At 51.2% G+C, this 20,615-nt stretch overlaps 1 protein-coding gene across 1 annotated transcript; it reads right to left on the bottom strand.

The window, feature by feature from the left end:
• Positions 1-7,461: 7,461 nt before the first annotated feature.
• Positions 7,462-18,061, bottom strand: LOC107521830 (cytochrome P450 2S1). The gene is made up of 9 exons (XM_016166892.2): positions 17,596-18,061; positions 16,335-16,500; positions 14,201-14,350; positions 13,586-13,746; positions 13,330-13,509; positions 11,578-11,719; positions 10,272-10,459; positions 8,768-8,909; positions 7,462-8,673 (listed from the first exon to the last, which is right to left on the bottom strand). The coding sequence occupies exons 1-9, from the start codon at positions 17,773-17,775 to the stop codon at positions 8,492-8,494; spliced, it is 1,491 nt and encodes a 496-aa protein (XP_016022378.1). The 5' UTR covers positions 17,776-18,061; the 3' UTR covers positions 7,462-8,491.
• Positions 18,062-20,615: the final 2,554 nt, after the last annotated feature.

Raw genomic sequence — 20,615 nt, 5'->3', positions numbered from 1 at the left:
GCCCAAAGGCCGGGGCTGGAATCACAGCCCCACAGGAACCACGTGAGCTCGGAAGTGACTGGCCTCCCTGGGCCTCAGTTTGTCCATCTGTAAGATGGGAATAAAAATAGAAACCACTTAGCAGGTTAGAGGGAGGACATCCGGGTCAGTGCACCCTCGGTTCTTTGCACGTGGTGATCATGGTGACAACAGCTGACAAGGTGCCCTGATTTTTCGCATCTCGTCTGTCTGTCTCTCTGTGCACTGTCATGGTGTCCCCCGCCCCCCGGTGGGACTGTGTCCCCTGCCTCTTGCTGATCAGTGCCTGTGCGTTGGTTCTGCTGTGTGTCCATTTCCACGCTGCTGTGCATTTCGCACATGGGGGTCTCTGTAAGCCTAGGGGTCTGCAGCGGGTGGCTGGGCACCCACCTCTCTGCTTGTGACCATTCTGTTTGTGTGTGGGCATCCTTACAGCTCCCCACAAAGTCCTGTCCTTTCAGACTCCTGATCTGCTGTCCCTCCCACCTGCCCCTTCTCCTACCCCACAGAGCCGAGCTCTGTCACTTCCCCTTGGCCCCGACCTGGCCTCCTGGCCTCCACTCCCCCTCCCTCCAACCCATCTCCCATGCAGCAGCCAGAAGGACATTTCTGAAACTTGCATGGGACCCTGTCCCTCCCCTGCTTGACCCTAGCTCCCCACTGCCCTGGGGATGAGTGTCCAGCTCCCCACCCTGGCACTCAGGGCTGGTCACCCTCAGCTTCCCAGAGCTGTCTCCTTTGTGTATCATTTCAGTGATGGCCTCAGCATCCATTCTGTCCCCCAAGCATGACCCTCAGGGTCCTCTTGGACCCCCACTGGCGATAAGCTTCCTAGTCCTGTGGAGGACTCAGTTTCACAAACCTCCCGCCTGGCCCTGCTCTCCTCCCCGGTCTCCCCAACTCCACTTTCTCTCCCTGTAACGTATCAACAGCAAGAGGAACATGTCTCAATCCAAAATCAAACCCTTTCCCTCTTTCGCCCTGGATTTTTAAAGATAAAACCTGAAACTGCTTGTCTCATGTCCCCTCATGTCCACTTGGCCCTCCCCTCCCTGTCCCCAGGCTTCATTCCTTTGCTGGCAAGCCCAGGGCTCCCTCCTTCGGCCCCTCGTCCCCAGCTCCCACGCTCCCACGCACTCCTCAGCCCCATCTCAGCCGCGTCCTCTGCTTCGCGTCACAGTCTGGCCTGTCCCAGTCTAGTCTAGGCCCCATGTCGGTCACTCCCAACACTGTCGCCTTTTCTTTGGTGACATGGCATGGGTCATCACGACACAGCAGTCCTCCCTTATCCACGGGTTCACTCTCCATGGTTTCAGTTACCCGCCATCCACCTCAGCCAGAAAACATCGGATGGAAAATTCCAGAAATAAACAATTCGTAAGATTTAAATTGCACGCTGTTCTGAGTAGAGTGATGAAATCTCTTGCCGTACTGACATGTGAATCATCCTTTGTCTAATGTATCCACATGATATATGCTCCCTACCCGTTAGTCACTTAATAGCCATCTGTTATCAAATAGGCTATCAGCGAGAGAGAGAGAGAGAGAGAGAGAGAGAGAGAGAGAGAGAGACTATATTCACATAACTTTAATTACAGTATATTGTTGTAATCGTTCTATTTTATTATTGTCATTTTTAATCTCTTACTATGCCTAATTTATAAATTAAACTTTATCATAGGTATGTATATATAGGAAAAAAGCACAGTATTTTTAGGGTTCGGTACTACTGATGGTTTCGGGCATCCACTGGGGGTCTTGGAACATATTCCTTGTAGGTAAGAGAGGGCTGCTGTATATTTATTGATGTGCCTCTGTGCCGTATCTGTATGTTGTTCCTAGTCCGTGGGCTCTGGGAAGGCAGGGCCTGGATCTATCCTGGTCATCACTGCCTCCCCACCACCCTGTAAAAGACCTGCCATAAAGGGATCAAATAATTATTGTGACTTTTTGGGGTGCAAATACATGTAAATGTCTGCCCATTTGTTTGACGACATTGGGGGAGGCCCTACACATCTAAGATTCAGGAGACCCGGCTCTCCTGGCCAACGTGAATCCACGTTCACTCAAGCAAGGGTTGTGTGCTGAGCACCTACTGCATGTTTGCAATTTACTATCAGGTCATTTAATAAATGAGATGGACAGGTAGACAGAAATGTTCCCTGTGCCAGTGAGCACAATGAATCTCTGCCCTCATGGAGCTCATATTCCCAGAGGAGGAGATGCAACGACCAGAAAAGCGTTTATCAGCACGCAACATGGGCGGTGAAGAAAAGTAAAGCAGGACAGAGAATATCAAAGGGCAGGAGCAGGTGAGGATGGTCAGGAAAGGCCTCTCTGAGGCTATGATCACGATCCGAAGTGAATTAGCGAGTAAGTCACATGGGGAAGGGCATTCCAGGCAGAGAGAACAGACAGTGCAAAGGCCCAGGGGCAGGCATGTACAGGAATTCAAGGAGGAGACCCATGTGGCTGGAATAAATGGGGTTCAGGGAGGAGGCGAGGTCAGGGAAGGCCTCGGCCTAGCGAGAACTTCGGCTGCTTTGATTATGACACAACCCACTGGGGGACTATTTCCCCCCAGATTTATTGAGATATAATTGATGAATTAAATTATGTAAATTTAAGGTGTGCAGCATGATGATTTAATACATGTATATGTTGTGAAATGGTTACCACAATAAAGTTAGTTAAAACATCCATCGCCTCACATAGTTACTTACCATTTTTTGTGTGTGGTGAGAACATTTAAGATCTACCCGCATATTTCAAGTATACAACACAGTATTATTAACCGTAATCACCGTGCTGTACCTCAGATCCTAGAACTTATTCATTTATAACTGAAAGTCTGTACCCTTGACCAACGCCTCCTCGTTCCCCACCCCTAACCCCTGGCAACCAGTTGTGCCACCCGTTTCTTTTTAATGAAGTAATTTTTATTGAGATGCAATTGATGTATAACATTGTATTAGTTTCAGGTGTACAACATAGTAATTCAATATTTGTATATATTGCAAAATGATTATCACAATAAGTCTAGTTAACATGCGTCCCCGTACATAGTTACAAAATTTTTGTTTCTTGTGATGAAAACTTTCAGGATTACTCTTAGCAACTTTCCAATGTCCAGTAAGGTATTATTAACTACAGTCACTGTGCTATGCTTTATATCTGTCTCTCTTTCTACAAGTATGGCTATTTTAGATTCCACATATAAGTAAGAGATCATACAGTATTTGCCTTTCTCTATCTGACTTATTTCACTTAGCATAAGGCCCTCAGGTCCCACCCATGTCGTCACACGTGGCAGGATGTCCTTTATTATGGTTGAATAATATTCTATTATGCACACACACACACACACGTACACGCACACACACACAGTTGACCCTCAAACAACACATATTTGAACTGTGTGGTTTCGCTTATATGCAGATTTTTTCCGATAAATCCTGTAAAGCTATTCTCTTTCTTTTTTTCAAAGTACATATTTTATTTATATAGAATAGTGCAAGGTGGACACAAATAATGGTTTGTAATCCAGTTTATCGCGTGCTGGCTACTTGTCCTGACCATGAGCGGTAGCAGGTGGGGCTGGCCTTGGTAAAGAAACGGTAAACATTTCCTTGACTCGGAAGAGATCTAAATTAGATTAGCCCAGGGGATTTTTTTTTTCCTCAGTAACTCAGACAGATTCTCTTCGTTCTAGGTCGAGTCCTAGGTGTAGCAAGTTTCTTGAGTTCTGGTTATGCTTCTGAGCTTTTGGGCTAACTCCTATCAGTCCTGGTCTTCTCTCTTTCTTATAATTTTCTTCACGACAGTTTCTTTTCTCTAGTTTACTGTAAGAATAGAGGATATGACACATATAACATACAAAATAAGTGTTAATTAACTGTTTATACTGTCAGTAAGGCTTCTGGTCAACAGTAGGCTATTAGCAGTTTTTTTTTTTTTTTTTGGGGGGGGGGAATGTTTGTTCTGGCAGCACCTATACTAAAATTGGAGGTTTTGGGGGGAGTCAAAAGTTATATGAGGGTTTTTAATCACACAGGGAGGCAGAGCCCAGAGCCCCTAATTCCTGGGTTGTTCAAGTATCAAACATATGTCACATCTTTTTGATCCACTCATTCAATGGCAGACACTTAGGCTGTTTCTGTGTCTTGGTTCTCGTGAGTAACATCACCATGACCACAGGGGCACAGGTGTCTCTTTGAGACACTGCTTTCTTTTCTTCTGGACAAATACCCAATGTGGGGTCGCTGGGTCTTACAATAGTTCTATATGTATTCTTTCGAAGAACCTACATCCTGTTTTGTTTGTTTGTTTGTTTGTTTGTTTGTTTATAGTGGCCGCACCAATTTACATTTCCACCAACAGGGCACCAGTCTTCCCCACTGGGCAGCTATGTGCGGGGAGAGACTTGATTCCATTTGGTGTTAAAGGGTCTCTCTGCTAAGGCCTGTAAGTGACAGGTTGTCAGAAAACCTTTTACCAGAGGGATCAGGACCTAGACACATTGTATGGAATTGGTGCTAAATGGAATATGAAACTCCAAGAAGGGGCCCATACTGCTGATGAGGGGATCATGCCAGAATGAGCCAGAATTTGATCTAATTCCAAGTTTATAGGCAATTCCTGGTAATGGAAGGACATCTTGAGTTTGCCATCAGTCAAATCCAGAATATGGAAAATTGTCCAGGGCAAAGGACCCAGTTTCTTCAAGAAGTAAGTGGCACTCAAAAAGTTGAGGAATGGTTGCAGATTTAAAAGACCTAAGATTGTTTAAATAAAGGCACTATGTGGGGAGCCTTTTGAACAAACCCAAGTACAAATTACAGTCATGAGACCGTCGGGGAAAGGTGAACCCTGGCACTGCGGAATCGCTAATGGTAAGAGGTGTAAAAATGGGTATTCTGGGTGTTACTGTTAAAAAGCAAATTTTAAAGGGGGAATTAATGTTTTTAAAAGTTAAGAGTGTTGGGGATACTAAAATTTGTGAGTATAGATGGCGATGATTATTTAACACCGTGAATGTATTTAATGCCACTGAATTGTACACTCATGGTTAAAATGATAACTATCGTTATGCACATTTACCCCAGGCACGAAAGCTGAAGACTACACTAATTCTAAATACTTTTATTTTGGCGTCCAATAATTCTTTATTGCTTAAGCCATTTTGAATTTTGTTTGTTTGTTTGTTTGTTTGCGACTGAAATCATTTTGTACATTAGAATCAAGCCTCGAGGAACCGTGAAGAGGGTCACAGGAGATTCATCGCTGGTGGTTTAAGGGGGTGGGAGGAGGCAAAAGGGAAATCTCTGGGACTGGATAAAAAGAAATACTTCTTTTACGCAGGTGGATTCAAGGGAGTTACCCAGAAATGGTCTGCAGGGAACGAGGGAGCAATGAGGGGTTCTGTGGTCTCGTGATCTGGTGTGCCAAGGGGTCCGGCATAGGAGATTACTCTGACATTTTAAAAGTATGATATCTTAGATGCAAGAAGATGACAGTCTCACTTAAGGTAAAGACTAAGCTTTGTGGAGTGAGCTACAGGCCTAGGAAGGGACTACCCGCCATGACTCGCTTTTAGTTAGGAATTTTTATGTTCAGACCATACTGCTTGCTTACTTTCCCTCACTGCGTTTGTAAGGCCCACTGTGCAGGCGTGTCAGATTTAGTATGTGGCTCCTTTTTCGTTCACAACCCTGATGTATAAGAAAACAGTAATAAGAATAAATTCGAAAACTTAGCTTATATTTTGTTCCTTGTAAGTCCCAGAATTTTTCGTGTTTCTTCTTTTAAATTTAGTGTCTTTTAGCTGCTAAATCCTCAGTCCAGGGGTGATCAACTGCAAAGTGGCAAAGTTAGGACCTGACCCGACCTCATCTTTCAATTCTGTCTTATGTCACTGTTCTGGGCTACCTCCATAGACCTTAAGCCAAAAAATAAAGTGACAATATCATGAGATTTAAAAAAAAAAAAAAAAAAAAAGCTTGAATGATGCGTGCATTGATGAAGCATTTGGGGCAGATAAACTGTCTGCAATTTACTTTGAAATGCAGAAAAAAAATGAGCTGGACTTACAAGCAAATATAAAAGTGCTAAAGCGAACTGGATGCAGGCGGCAGCACATGGAGTCCCTGTATAATTCTCTCAACTTTGCTGCATTCTTGAAAATTGTCATAAAGTCCGTGTGTGTGGGGGTGGTTGTTCTTTACTATTAGAAATGCATATTTAAAATAATTGTAAGAGTGATAGATGAAATAAAAGTAGCAGAAAAGGGGATAAATAAAAGCAGATAAAAGGCGATGGTTATCAGGTGAGGCTGGTGGTGGCACAGAGGTCACTGTGATGCAGGGGAGACCAAGCCCGGCTCAGAGAGAAGAGGGTCCTTTGGCAGAGCATGTCGAAAGAATTCAACACACGCGCCAAAGTCAGAGTCAAAGGGAAGGTTTACTGGAGAAGGGGTAGCACTCTACAGATTGAGTGTGGCCTCCTCTCAGGCAGAGTGAGAAGGACCGTGAGACAGAGTAAAGGCACCGAGAGGTATCCTGAGTGTCCAGGGAATTCAGTTTATATCTCATTCTTTAGTTCCTGTGAGTTGCAGCTTAAAGACTTTGTTTATTCACTTCCTTTGATACGAACATACAGTGAGGAAGGGAAGAGTGTGTAGCATGAAAAGGTAAGAATATATAGAGGGAAGGGCCTGCCGGCAGCTTCTAATCCATAGATTCCCTGTGGTTTTAGCCATAGGGAATGGACGATTTTATTTTGTGCAGGGCAGTCCCTTACAGACTGTTGTTTCCCTTTCACAAGTGTGGGGAATGGGCCGTTAGCGATCCCAGCGGAAATCTTCCTGCGTTCTGCAGGTGACCGCCCCACCTGGCTGGCTGTAGGGCTCATCGGTCGGCACATGGCAGTCTCTGAATGTGGTCTGATTTAACGTTTTAGTTCTCTTGCCTCCTCCCTGCATTAATAGCGCTAGTCCACTCTTGTGTTTGAAGACTTCTTCACTAGATAATTGACAAATGAAAAGATGCTTCTGGTTTCTTTTAGAGAAGGCAGGAAGAACAAGGTGGCGGAAGAGGCGGGAGTAGCGTTAGGGTCTGTGTCCAGGCATCTGCTTTCAGATTGGGAGAGTTCCCAGCGCTTGGCTTGGTCACTTTCAGGCTCTTCCCAGCTGAGACACCCTACCCCCACGCCCCAGGCCTGCAGTTCTGCATTACCTTCTCCCTGCTCCCCCCACCCCCATCAGCCTCACCGGAAGTAAGCCCTGGACAGGCCTCCCTCCCCCAACCTCACATCTGGTGCTGATGTCAACAGCCAGGGTGGGCGGGGGCCTTGTTTTTCAGCTCCCGCCCAGCCTCGAGGGAGGGGTGGACCCCCCATCTCCACCCCTTACAATGACGGACACTGTCACACACACACCAGGCCTGCCACAGGGCTGGACCAGGAGCCAGAAACAAATTTTTATTGCAAAACAGGGACCTTGGAGTCCCAAGGACGGCAGACCTGGGCTCTTCTTTGACACGGGGAACTTGAATCTGGCTCCTACTTGGCTGTCTAGCCCCTTCCATTAAGTCTAATTGGGGTCTGCGTAGGGCGAGTGGGTCAGTATATGTTGAGGAGGGATGAGGGAGCAGGGAGGCTGTCAACATGGTCACATAGGCTGAATGTGTGTGTGTGTGTGTGGGAGGGGTTCCTCTGCTGAGGGTCCTCGTATGTCCACATTTACTTGTTTCCAAGGCCTGTGTGCACAACTGTACACTGGGGGTGTATTTGGTAATTGAGGTGCTTGGGAAGGAGTATCCTTGAGGGCTGAAGGTGCAGTGTCTCCTGGGAATGGGATGTCTCAGTCGGAAGACAGCCAGGAGCTGGGATGGAATCACTCTTGGGCTGGATGTGTGATGTAGCGGTCAGGGGCAAGTGGACGGTGATGGTCATGTGCCTGGAACGTGGTATAGTCACGGAGGGGCCGTGCTCTCTGCACTGGGCTCCCAGAGACGGTGACACTGGAAAGTTTGATGAGTGAGGAGGGTGGGTGGGCAGTGAACACAGTGGCCATTTCGGTGGCTTGTGTAGGTGGCAGCTGAACTCCCACGTGTGGTTTGTGAGTCCAGGGGAGTTGCGTTGTGTGTGAGTCGCTGGGTTATCTGGGCACATGGTCGTGATTCCAACAGACCAAATTTGTGCCTGTGGAAAGCTGGTTCGGCCCAGTTGCCTCGTGGCCCTAGTGAGTGTGGCTGCATGTCTTTGACAGCTACATGGACCCATGAGCCTGGTCCTGTAGACAGGCAGGCCGAATATCTGTGTGAACAACTCTAGGAAACAACTGCAGATCTGAGGATGTGGCTGCCTTCGGGGTGCACTTGTGGCTCTGGAAGCACAGCGTGTCCTTGTCCAGGGTCGAGGCTGCCACCTGCTAAGCCCCACACCCCCTCTTCCAGTCCACATGGTGGAGTGGGAGTCAGCGGGGCCGGACTTGCAGCTGGAAGGCAGGGGGGATGTTGAAAAGGCCACTGACAGCTGGCAGGAGGCTCAGGGACCTGGGCGGGCATGGGCTCTCCAGGAAGAAGGCCTGCAGGATGGCGGTGACCAGGAGGAAGAGTTCTGCTCGAGCCAGGCCCTCCCCAAGGCAAACACGCTTACCTGGAGGAGACAGGGAGATGGGGCTGGGCCAGCCCTCCTCACACCCAGGCCTCAGGGAGGAGGATGGGTGGGCAGGGCCGGGCACAGCAGATACCTAAGGAGAAGGGCAGGAATGCCTCCTGCTTTTTGAACCCTCCATCCGCATCCAAGAATCGATCTGGGTTGAATTCCTCTGGTTGCTCAAAGACCTCGGGGTCGTGCAGGACAGAGCCCAAGAGGGGGAAGACCTCGGTGCCCTGAGGGGAAATAGAAATAAAACTACAAATATCCGTCACCGCCCAGGCCCAACTGGTGTTGGGCACACCAGTTCACAAAACATGACAGCATCAACATGCACCAAGCTTATCAAAGACCAGACACTATTAAGCATTATGCATACATCACCTCGTATGTAACAGGTACGAGTCTTATACTTACAGACACAGACGCACATAAACTCACTAAATACTTTCACAAGCCTAAGAAGCTAATACAATCCCCGTTCTAAAGGCGGGAAAACTGAGCCCTGTAGAATTTAGGCAACTTGCCCAAGGCAACATTTGACATGTTATTTTCAGCTTTGAAGGTATGCTGCGATTTGGCTGTGGCTGACCTCAGTCACCTGGCTCAGAGTCCAGCTTTGAGCGGCTCTGGTCCTCTGGAGGTGAAGGCAGGGTGGGTGGGTGAGGGCTGTCAGCGAGGGCTCCCCCCGCCCCGGTCCCGGGAGGGTGGCAGCCCCTTCAGCCGTGATCAGGGTCAGCATGTTCCAGGACTGTGATGGAGGGTGAAGGAAGGTGGGGTGTGAGGAGAAGGAGACAGACCCCCATTACTGAGGACTCTGGCTAACAGGGCTCTGAGTGGGAGAGGGGCTGGCACTCCAGGAAAGACAGGGCAGAGAGCAGTGGTTAAAGTATAGGCTCTGGGTTCAAATCCTGCCCCAGCCGCTCATGGGCTGGGAGAGCTTGGCAAGCCTTCCAGCTTTGCAGGGCCTCAGTGTCTTCACCCTTACATGAGCATGATAATGGTGTAGGATGGCTCTGAAGATGAAGCACCTGGCACAGAGCGGGTCCTCAGTCACCGATGCTTGTCATTACTGCTGTCACTATCAGTTGTCATTCATTACACAGTCATCGCATTAGCAGTAGTCACTGCTGCTGTGTACATGGGACCCCCACCTGGGGACCAGGAGCTGAGCTGGTGTTTTACAAGCATTATCCTGTACATTCCCTATGCTCCTGAGTTGATACTATTATCATGCCCAGGATAGAAGAGGGCCAGATGGAGCTTCAGAGCAGGAAGTGATGTGCCCAAGGTCCCAGCTAGAAAACAGCAGGACTGGATTCTGACTGCCATGGTTTGATTCCACTACCAGGAAGCTCAAGGAGGGAGCTGCCTGTACTTGAGTGCCTTGGGTTTCTGGGGAGACGTCGCCCTCTGGTGGTGCTGCATCTGAGTTCTCTCTAAGGAAGGGGCAGGAAACGAGGAAGGGAAGGAAGATGCAGAAAGGGAGAAATGAGAGAAAGAGAGAGAGAGACAGACAGACAGACAGACAGGCTAAGATCCCCAACAGACTCTGGTCAAGGCAGAGACCCCACCGGGCTGCGGGCCCGTGGACCCACCTGGGGCAGGGTGTACCCCCGGAAGCGGGTGGTCCGGGTGAGGGCGCGGGGTATTCCCATGGGCACCAGTGCCAGCAGCCGCTGCGCCTCGTGCAGAACCGCGTCGGTGTATGGGAGGCGGACTCGGTCCCCCAGGCCTGGCGCCCGGCCAGGCCCCAGCTCCCTTGTTAGCTCCTCCCGCACGCGCTCTGCCCCAAAGAAGAGGAGGGTTGAAGATCAGAGGCGGGGTGGGGCCGTCCCCTCGGAAGTCCCATCTTCTTGAGCAGCTGTGGTTGAGGTGAGGCTGGCGGGTGGGAAGTGTCCCCTCGCCCTGGCAGAGCCTGGGCCCCACGCCTCCTGTGTGACGGGCCTTACATCTCTCCTGTCTTAACTCCCTCGGTGATCCTGAGGTAGGTGCCAGCATCTACCCCCACGTCCCACGTGAGGGAACTGAGGCCCAGAGAGCTGAAGTCACAGCCGACTCCATCCCAGCAAAGTCCCCAGACCCCAAGTCCCCCATCGTCCAGGTCGGTCCACTCCACAGGCTCAACGGCACTGACCACAGCTGCCCCCGATGCCAAGAGGCTGGACTTCTCTGGGGCTCGCCACCTGCCCTGTCCTCTCAGCCACGTCCCCTCCCTTTGCCGCCCCGGCCTCAGTCCCCACCTGTGCTTTCACCGTCCCAGCTTATTTTTCATCTCCAGTCCCGACCCTCCTGGATGACCCCTCAGGTGGCCCCAGGCCCCTCACCCTCAAAATGTCCCAAACTGGCCTCAGTATCTCCCCTGAAACAGTCTCATCCTTTCTGTCCCCATCTCAGGGTGGCCCCAAGTCCCCCAGTCCCCTGGCCAGAGCCCTGGGCTCCTCTCTCCCCTGTCATTCTCTACTATAGGCCCATTCGGTCCCCTCTTCCTTCCCCACAGCTCGTCCCGGCCCTGTCCTCTCCGACCCAGGACCCTGCCTCGTCCTTCTCCCTGGGGTCGTGGCATCCTCTGCCAGCCCTTACACTCCACCTCTTTATAGCAGCCTGAAGTTTTCTAAAATGCTAATTCGACCCTGGCCCCCGGCTCTCAACATCCTTCTATGGCTCCCCATTGCTCAAGATTAGGTGACAAGGCCCCAAGACATCTCCTGCCTCATAATAGCTCACTATGCCTCCCTTACGGTACAACCAGCAGTCCCCCCACTTCTCGTTCCTCAGACACCTCGGTTGCCAGGATCATGGACACCTCCAGGCTCTGACTCAGGCTGTCCACTCCCCTGAACATTCTTCCTCTCAAGCCCTTCCTTCTGTTCCTGGGGACTGGCTGGTGGAAAAGACTCCTACCTTGGACCTGAGGGTATTTCAGCAGGAGCAGGAGGGTGTACCGGGCGGTGGCGCTGACTGTCACTGTCCCAGAAAACAGCTGGTAAATGACTGTCATCAGCAAGTTCTTGTCAGTGAATTCAGTGTTTGGGTCTTGTTCCTCCTGGGAGAAACCAGGCAAAGGGGCTCAGAGAACACAGGCTTCGGGGAGCAGAGGCCCAGCACAGCAAGTTCAAGCTTTGTCAGAGAGTTCAAATAAGTGTCCAGGAAAGTCAGGAAGTGGGTTCTTGATATTAATTCTCTCCGGTTGAAATGTTTTTAAAAAGGAAAGAGAATGGCCACCATAAAAACAAACAAACAAACAGACAAACAAAAAACGACAAGTGTTGGTGAGCATGTGGGAAAACCGAAACCTGTCACCATTGGTGAGCATGTAGGATGGTGCAGCTGCTCTGGAAAACAGTGTGGAGGTCCCTCAGAAACTCAAAGCAGAGCTACGAGACGACCCAGTAAATCCACTTCTGGGCATATCTCCAAAAGAACTGAAAGTGGGGTCTCAAAGAGATACCTGGACACCCACGTTCACAGTGGCGTCGTCATGCACAACAGCTCACAGGGGGAGGAAACCTCAGCGTCCGCCGATGGAGGAATGCGCGCGTGAAAAGCGCTCCGTCCGCACGGTGGAACGGAGGGAAAGGAGGGAAATCCCGTCACGTGCTACAACGTAGGTGAACCCTGAGGACACACTGCCAAGTGAAATCAGCTGGTCACTGAAGGACAAGTGGCATCGTTACAGCCACGTGCACTACCTGGAACAGGCAAAATAACGAGAGAGAGAGCAGAATGGTGGTTGCCAGGGCCTGGGGACGGGAGACGGGGAGTTGGTCGGAGTCTAGTATTTCTGCTCTGCCAGTTGGGAAGAGTTCCGGAGACTGGTCATGTGACAATGTGACTACATGTAACATTGCTAAAACTTACACTAAAAAAACGGTTAAGATGGTAAATTTTACGTTGCATGTATTTTTACTATGAGTAATTTTTTTACTTAAAAAAAATGAAAAAGAGTGGTCAAATATATGGTGACAGAAAGAAATCTATGGGAGGTGAACACACAGTGTAAACATATATACGCCTTACCGTTAAAGTGTACAGCTGAAACATTGAATTTCGTTAACCGATGTCACCATAAAAAAAAAAATTAATTAATTTTTTTAAAAAAGGGAAAAAAGATAAGAAAAAAATCATCTCCGTGAACAGGGTGGCTGTATTTATTCAAAGGGCATGGCCTTGAATATCTCCCATAATTCTAAAGACTGTACAATTTAAAACTAGTTATTGCCACAGGAGTCACCTTGGTTCTCATTTTCTCATATAATAATAAATTGTCCTTATATAATTAACAAAGTGGACTTTATTAGTCTAATTTGCTCCTGCAAGGTTTCATAAGTGATGATTGCAATCTATAGGAAATGTCCTCCAAGGGTCGGGTGAGGGGATGGCGGGGCCGCTGGGCGTGGGGCCTGAGCAGGGGGCTGAGGCTGGAGGGAGGGGAAAGAGGAGAGACGCAGGAGACGGGGACGCTGGAGACGGGGACATGGGGCGAGGCAGAAAGGACAATGCACCAGAGAGAGAGATGCTCACACGTGCACAGACACAAATTCACAGAGACATGAGAGCGGGGTGGAGGCTGACAGACTCCCAGCCACACCTGGGTGAGAGGCCGCCAGCCCTGTTCAGGAGCACCTCCCAGCCCCACCCCTGACCTTCCCCCACCTTTGCCATCTTCAGCAGAAAGGCGTCTACCATATCCAGTGGGGGGCCCGAGGCGCCCAGACTCCCCTGGTGCCGCTGCACCTGCTTGATGGCGAAGGTGGCCAACGTGCTCATGTGGCTGAGGAGCTGTGTGTGGGGGCCTGGGAGGCTCTGCAGGAGCCAGGAGAACATCTCGTAGGTCTGCGGGGAGAAGGGTGGCTGGTCTCATGGGTGCCTGGGGCAGGCGGGTGGCTAGAGAGAGGTCCCACCCACTCACCTGGCCCCACCGGGAGCTGGTTCCCAGCAGGATGCCACCAGCCGCCCGGACCACAGCCTGGAACTCCTGGTCATCATAGGGGAAACGGAGGCCGAAGGTGAGGGAGCAAATGATGTTGGAGGTGGCCTGGGCCAGCAGCAGGGAGGGGTCAAATGGCTGCCCTGGGGGAGAGGGCCAAGGAGGAGGGTTGGGACGGAGACAGAGTGGACCCACTTAATGGGGGCCAGATGTGATCAAAAAGAGACAGAGACAGATAGGGACAGGGAGACAAGGTGAAAGAGAGGCAGAGGGATAGGGAAAGAGATAGACAAGGAGACAGACTGGGAAAGAGATACGAAGGTAGACAGATAAGGAGAGAGACCGACAGAGAAAGAGACAAAGACAGACTTACAGGAGAGAGAAACAGAGAAGCGGAGAGAGAAGGAAAAGAGGCAGAAAGAGTGATGTGACAATACCAGGGACACAGAGACCCTCAGGGAGCCAGCAGGACAGAGACAGAGGTAGAGAGGAGATAGAGGTGGAAAGGAACAGAGCCCCCAGCCCAGGCTCAGAGGGATGGCTGTTCCCACACTCACACAGGTCCTTGGGAACCCTTGGCTGACCCTCCCTGCTGACCTTTGGTCCCCTGGAACGCCTCCACCAGACACTGGGCCTCCGCCTGGATCAGCTCCTCGCCTTCTCGCTTCCCCATGCCCAGGTCCCTCAGGGCCAGCGTGGTGAACTTCCTCAGCTGCCTCCACCGCTCCCCGTTGGCGAACAAAACCCCTGTGAAGAGGGCTAGACTTAAGGAGGGGTCAGCCGCTCTCCACACTCCCTGGGACTTCCTCCCCATGAGGTGACTCAAGCAGGGTGCTTTGGGCCCTGTCCTAAGTCCACACCTGCCTGGGCCAGGGACGAGGACTCAGCAAGTGCTTCATAAATACCTAGCCTTGGGTCAGAGGGTGACAGGTTCCTGTTCTGTGATTAACCAGGGTGAGCGAAGATTCCTTCTTCCCTCCCTCCCCTTCCTTCCTTCCTTCCTTCCTTCCTTCCTTCCTTCCTTCCTTCCTTCCTTCCTTCCTTCTTCCCTCCCTCCTCCCTCCCTCCCTCCCTCCTTCCTTCCTTTCTTCCTTTCTTCATCTTTTTATTGTTCTTTTCACCCTTTTCACCCAACCACCCTTTCACTGTCCTTCTTCCTCCTTCCCTTTTCTCCTTCCCTCCTTTCCATCCATTCATCACACCCATCCCCAAACATTTTGGAGTACTACTGGGCCTCCTGCCCCACCTCGTTCGTTTGTTCAGTGGTTGAACAGCGAGCGGGGAAGATGGAAGTGCACTGTTTTCCTTCCTTATCCAAGAGACCTGCTCTAGACAGATGCTTCCCTGCTCTGAGCTCAGTGTTCCCACCTGCAGAATGCTGGCCTGTAGTGGCCTCCTGAACACCTCATCCCCTCCCCATCCACCACACTCCTGTGGCCTCGGCATCTCTCCTCCTGTCTCAGCCAACCATCCCTGGTCCCCTGTCTCAAGCCCAGGATTCCTTTCCCTACCTGAGGCCCCAGTCCTGGTCCAGCCCAGTCCCCTCCCTGGGCTTCCATAAAGCAACCAGGGATATCTTCCTAACTCTGACTATACCCTTTCCCAGCTTAAAAAAATCTACTGATCCCAAAGAAATGCAAAGCCTAACATTGGGGTGACCAGCCCCCTCCCCCCACACACACATGCACGTACGCATGGTGACCAGGCTCAGTCAACTTCTCCAGTTCCCTTTGTCATCCCACTACAATCACACTGTCTTTTCTCACTTCCTCACAGGTGTCAGGATTCCCCCCTCTAGGCCTGTGCCCCCACTATTTCCTCTGCCTGGATCACCCACCACTCTATCCTTGCTGAACTAACTCCACTCATCCTTCAGGTCTCGGCTCAGACATCACTTCCTTTGAGAAGCCTTCCCAGATTCCTCCCATTCTCCCTCCGCCCTGCCCCCAGGCCAGTCTGGTACCTTGGATCCCGCTCTCAAAGTCGTACCACTCATTTAAAAATTCTGTTCTCTCCCTCCACTGTCTTATTGCCATGTCCGCCTCTCTCACAGTAAGACAGGGCACCACACCTGTCTGGGTCTCCTCTGTGTGCCCAGTCTCCAGTACTGGGCCAGGCATAATGACAACTTGTCGGTCGAATGAACGAATGCTGCTTCTTTCACCTCCGAGCTTTTGGACTTGATGGTCTCTGCCTCGAACACCCTTCCCTCTTATCCCGAGTCTCAGCTCAGACACCAAGATTTCCTGGACATCACTCAGCAAACTGGCTGAGTCAGGCACCTCTCCCCATCCTGACCATGACTCCTTGGCCAGTGCCCTCCTGTCTCCCATCCTAGCTCCTCTCCCCATTGGCCCAGGCACTCTGGGAGAGCAGGACTCTGGCTTTCAGTTTTAGCAGAGACTAGTTCTACATTTCTTTTATGTACAGCAATTAATTCCCAGGCCCTTGAAAGCCTGCCCGCTTCCTCCCTGCGCTGGGGCATTTGTCTCAACAAGAAATTACTGTGCACTAGTGACTAACTAGTGCTTGCTTTGGGCAAGGCCCAGTCCTCATTCAATCCTCACCACACCCTACGTACAGGCACTGTTAGCACCCCATTCTACAGGTGAGGAAACAGAGGCCCAGCGACACTCCTCTGCGCAGCCATCGGAAGGTCACGTACCAGCAGGTGGTAGCAGGCTCTGAGTGGAGGAGGAACCGGCAGCCTCCGGCTCCTCTCCTGACTCACCATGGCCGTCAAAGGTCCTGTCCAGGGTGGCCAGCATCCCCCGCCCGCTGAACTCCTCCGCCTGATCGCCCAGGGCCTCCCGCACAGCTTGGTGCCCGACCAGGACCACCACGCGCCGCCAGGGTCCCAGGTGCACGGTGAACACTGGTCCATGCTTCTTGCTGAGCTGGGGGAGGGAGAGAGAAGGCGGTTGCAGTAGGGTGAGCCTAAAGTCTTCATCGGTGCCCCTTGTCACCGGATGCTCCACCTGTGAGGAACCACTCTCCAGGCTCCCCAAATCCTTCTCCGACACTTTCTGGTCCCCATCCTCTTACCTCCCGCAGAGCCCTAACTTCTGACCCTGGAACAACCCAGAAACCATTCATACCCTCCCAATTCAGACATGTGGCAGCAAAAATGGGCAGCTGCAGCTTTGGTCCCCCACAATTCCTCAACTGCTAGCTCCTCACCCCAAAACTAGCCACACTTACAATCACTGCTAACCCCTCAGATTCTGCAACAGACACCACTGGGCATTTGCCCCCCCTGTCCTCAAGACCCCACGGCCCTAACCTTGTCCTGGCAGGTCACCCAGACTCCTTTTGAGTGGGAAACCTCTGGTTTCTTCCCACTGTCCCCAACCCCAGAGGCTGGAACCGCCTTTGCCTTGTTTCTTGCTCTCCTTCCCTTCTTGGCTTTGGGAGCTCCCAGCTCCCTCCCCACACAGCTCCACTTACCGTCGCCCCAAACCACTGATATATTTAAAAGATTGGCACACACACACACACACACACACGCACACGCACTCACACACACACCTCGATTCTCTGCAGTCAGATTCCTGGAACCCTCCACTTCCCCCAGGTACTCCTCCTGGGAAAGCTCATCTGTGTCTGCCCAGCTACTTCTCCCCTGGGACCAGCCCACCACCATCACGCTGTGGGGTTCTCTTCCTGCCTGATGCCTGCCGGCTGGGCTCTCTCGGCTTTCCGCCCCTGTCCCCACCAGCTTCCTAGGGTTCTGAGGGTCCCTCCTAGCCCCTCCCCCCCCCCCCGCGCGTCTTCTCTCCCCATGCAGCACCCCCTCCTCTGTCCTGGACCCCTGCTCCTGTCACACCTCAGGACCCCCGTAGCCCCTTTGCTCTGGGACCCCATGCCTGCCTCCTCCCTGGGACAGCCAAGGGCCTCTTTGCTCTGACACTCCAGTTCTCCTCCTCAGAGTCCCCTCCCTCTCCTGCACCTGGACCCCCGCCCCTAGCCGGGGCGTCCTTATGGCTCCACACCCGTAAGAGCCCCGAGTACAACGCCCCGGGCCGGAGCTGCAGGAGGTTCCCCAGCAGCGGCAGCGGCGCGGGCCCCGGGGGCAGGTGGCCTCGGGTCCAGGTCCTGGGCAGCGCCAGCGGCAGCATCAGGAGCAGCAGCAGCAGCAACAGCAGCAGCGCCCAGGTGCCGGCCGCCTCCATCTCGGCAGGTTGGCTCCTACTCGTCGCTCCCAGACGCTCCACGCGGCTCCGCGGGTCGAAGAGGCTCCCTCCCTAACAAAATAAGGCGGAGGGAGGCGGGGCAGCTCGCCCCTCCCCCGTCTACAGGCAAAATCCTCTCCTCGCCGGCAGATTTCTTTGTCCCAGACTGCGGCCTCTGCCTGGTGTCGGGGACGCACTCTCGAACGGTTGTCTCTGCGGTTACCCAGGTTCGGGGCGGGGGGTGGGGGGGAGTGGGAGGCGCGGAGATAGCGAGTTGGGCCCCAGGTAGGGCGTGGGCAAACTGGAGGAACTTGGAAGCCGAAGGCTTTGGCAGACTGCAGGAGGCCACACCCCGAGTCTGGCGGTGACCCTGAGCCGCCCTCCCCAGCTCCTACCTGCCCGCTCACTGTACCGGGTGTGCATTCGCCGTGCATGCGTGTGTGTGTGTGTGGGGGGGGGTAGTGGTAGGGGGCTCTTTGAGCCTATTTCTTCCAGCATCTGAGATCTTCACTAAGTACGGAGAGGAGGGACTTGACCTTCAACAATAAAGAATCAGAGGTTTGGAGGGGGTAAATAGGTCGCCCAGCTAATAAGCGGGCAGAGCCGGGATGCGAACGCGGGCCAGTCTCAGTGATTGATCGACTTGTTCATACATTTAGCAGTAGCGACGTCATGTCTGAGGCCACGCTACTTGACTTCGCAGCCTCGTTCCTCAGTGCCTTTGATAACGCTCTCCTTAAAGCGAGGGTAGATTTCATGATTAAGTAGGTACGATGCCAGGTACTTACAGAACAAGCGTTAAATAAATGTTAGCTCGATAAATATTTGTTGCATCAAAGATTGGATGTAGGAGACGAGGTCAGACGTCAGCAGGGACGACTTGCAGGGCCCTGGAAATGACTGCATTTTATTCTAGTGCAAAAAGAAGCAGTCGATATGTTTCCAGCAGGGCAGTTCCTTGGTTTGTTTTGCATTTTCATTTAAGATTTTATTATGAAACCCTTCCAACATCCAGAAGACACCTAAATATTCACTACCTAGATTCCACCGATAACATATTACTATCCTTGCCTTGTGACATATGTTTATCTTGCTCTGTAGATTCATCTTAGTTTTTTGGATGCATTTGGAAGACAGTTGCCTCACTCCTTCACTCCTACATCAGCCTGCATATCATTTGCTAGAGTTCGATATTTGTTTTCAGGTCTCCCCGCTGCCCCCCACCCGATTATTTTACATACAGTGATATGCACAAATCTTAAGTCTATCTTAGATGGAATTTCAACAAATGCATACATCCATGTGACCCAAACTCCTGTCGGGATATGGAGAATTACCATCACCCCCAAAACCTCCCTCAAGCACACACTTTCAATTCCCCCCTCCCACTACTGTAGTGAATAACCTACCCCATAGGTTAGTTTTCTCTTTGCATTTAAAAAAAACCCTTTCTGGCTGCCCTTTGGTGAAGGAATTGTGGGGACCAGGAGCAGGGAAGGGGAAGAGTCTATGCAAGCAAGGTCTAGGCAAATGATGACAGTGGCTTCCAGCAGGGTGGGTGGCAGTCAGGAGGGAAAGAAATGGATAAATTTAGGATATGTTCGGAGGTAGAGCCAGCAGGACTCGCTGACAAATTGGGTTTAAGGACAGAGAAGGGTTCGAGGTCAACTCTGTCAAATGCAAACAATTCTGGTGTTAAGTGGGGGAGAGACTTGATTCCGAAACACTGCTGAAATATCGTGGAAAGGCGGTGAACACCATTGGAATCTGATAATCCAGAAGGATGTGTTTTCTAGTGAAACAAATTTTTTTTTGCCCCGAGCCGAGATTTTTGTCCAAGGCAAGTCAAAAAATGGTGCCTTTTATAGAGGTGAGGAAGCAATTGAGGGAAGGCATGTGTGGAGATAGACAGGGGGGATTAGTTTTGGGGGAAAGCTGGAGGAGCAGTTTTGCAGGAGGGGATGGAATCAGAAACCTCTTCTGGCCCCATGAAGTCCGAAGTACCCATCAATCGTGCCTGTCAATCGTGCCTGTCAGTCATGCCAGAAGAGCCCCAGTGGGAGTAGACAGGTTCGAGTTTGGATTCGAGATCTCCTGGAATCTTCCAGAACAAGGTAAAGGATGGCCACTCCCTCCCTGGGTTCAGGGCACAGCCCTGCCACTCCCTCCCTGGGTTCAGGGCACAGCCCTGGATGGCGGAGGCCGCAGTGAAGACCAGAGGAAGCTGCAGGCAACATCCAGGCCATGCTTTGAGGGATGGGCTCTGGCCTAGAACAGAAATCACACGTTAAAAGATTCTAAGAGTCTAATGTTTTAAGATGACCATGATTGTAAGAGCCTATAGATCAGATATAGGTTGGTTCACTTTCTGTTCCCGGCTCAAACGCCTGTCCCCTCTAAAAGAGACTATCTCAGACCTCCTTCCGCCATCCCAGAACCTGCTTTTATTTATTAAATAAGGTTCTATATAAAAGATAAACAAATTGCTATTTTTTAAGCATAATAGTGCGTGGCATATAGTGAGCTTCGAATGTGTTTATTAAATACATTAAACGTTTTCTTCATAGTCTCTTATCACCACCTGAAAGCATCTTATATATTAATTTACATTTTTATTTTGCTTTTCCCCACCAGGATGTTCTCTTCATGGGGGCAGGGACTTCTATCTTTTTGAGTCACTGATGTATTTCCCCAGTGTCTGGCACACGGTAGGTGCTCAATAAATGTTTTGTTGAATAAACGACTTGAACACCATTTGCTAGTCTCTCAAATTTGTCTAAAGAGCAGTCCAGGTTCCCAAATTCTTGAGTCTACAGAACAAAGATTCAGAGGTGCCCAGT

The sequence above is a fragment of the Rousettus aegyptiacus genome, unplaced genomic scaffold, assembly GCF_014176215.1.
Source record: "Rousettus aegyptiacus isolate mRouAeg1 unplaced genomic scaffold, mRouAeg1.p scaffold_m13_p_14, whole genome shotgun sequence".
Classification (NCBI taxonomy): domain Eukaryota; kingdom Metazoa; phylum Chordata; class Mammalia; order Chiroptera; family Pteropodidae; genus Rousettus; species Rousettus aegyptiacus.
The sequence above is the reverse complement of the archived record's forward strand: the minus strand, read 5'-3'. Positions and strand labels throughout refer to the sequence as shown.

Bases quoted from the DNA above. Each gene is read 5' to 3' on its own strand.
- LOC107521830 (XM_016166892.2), bottom strand. From the start codon at position 17,775: ATGGAGGCGGCCGGCACCTGGGCGCTGCTGCTGTTGCTGCTGCTGCTG. The intron at 13,747-14,200 runs GTCAGCAGGGAG...CCTCTCCCCCAG, and splicing joins GGCGTTCCAGGGGACCAAAG to GGCAGCCATTTGACCCCTCC. The intron at 8,674-8,767 runs GTATCTGCTGTG...TGTCTCCTCCAG, and splicing joins ATTCCTGCCCTTCTCCTTAG to GTAAGCGTGTTTGCCTTGGG.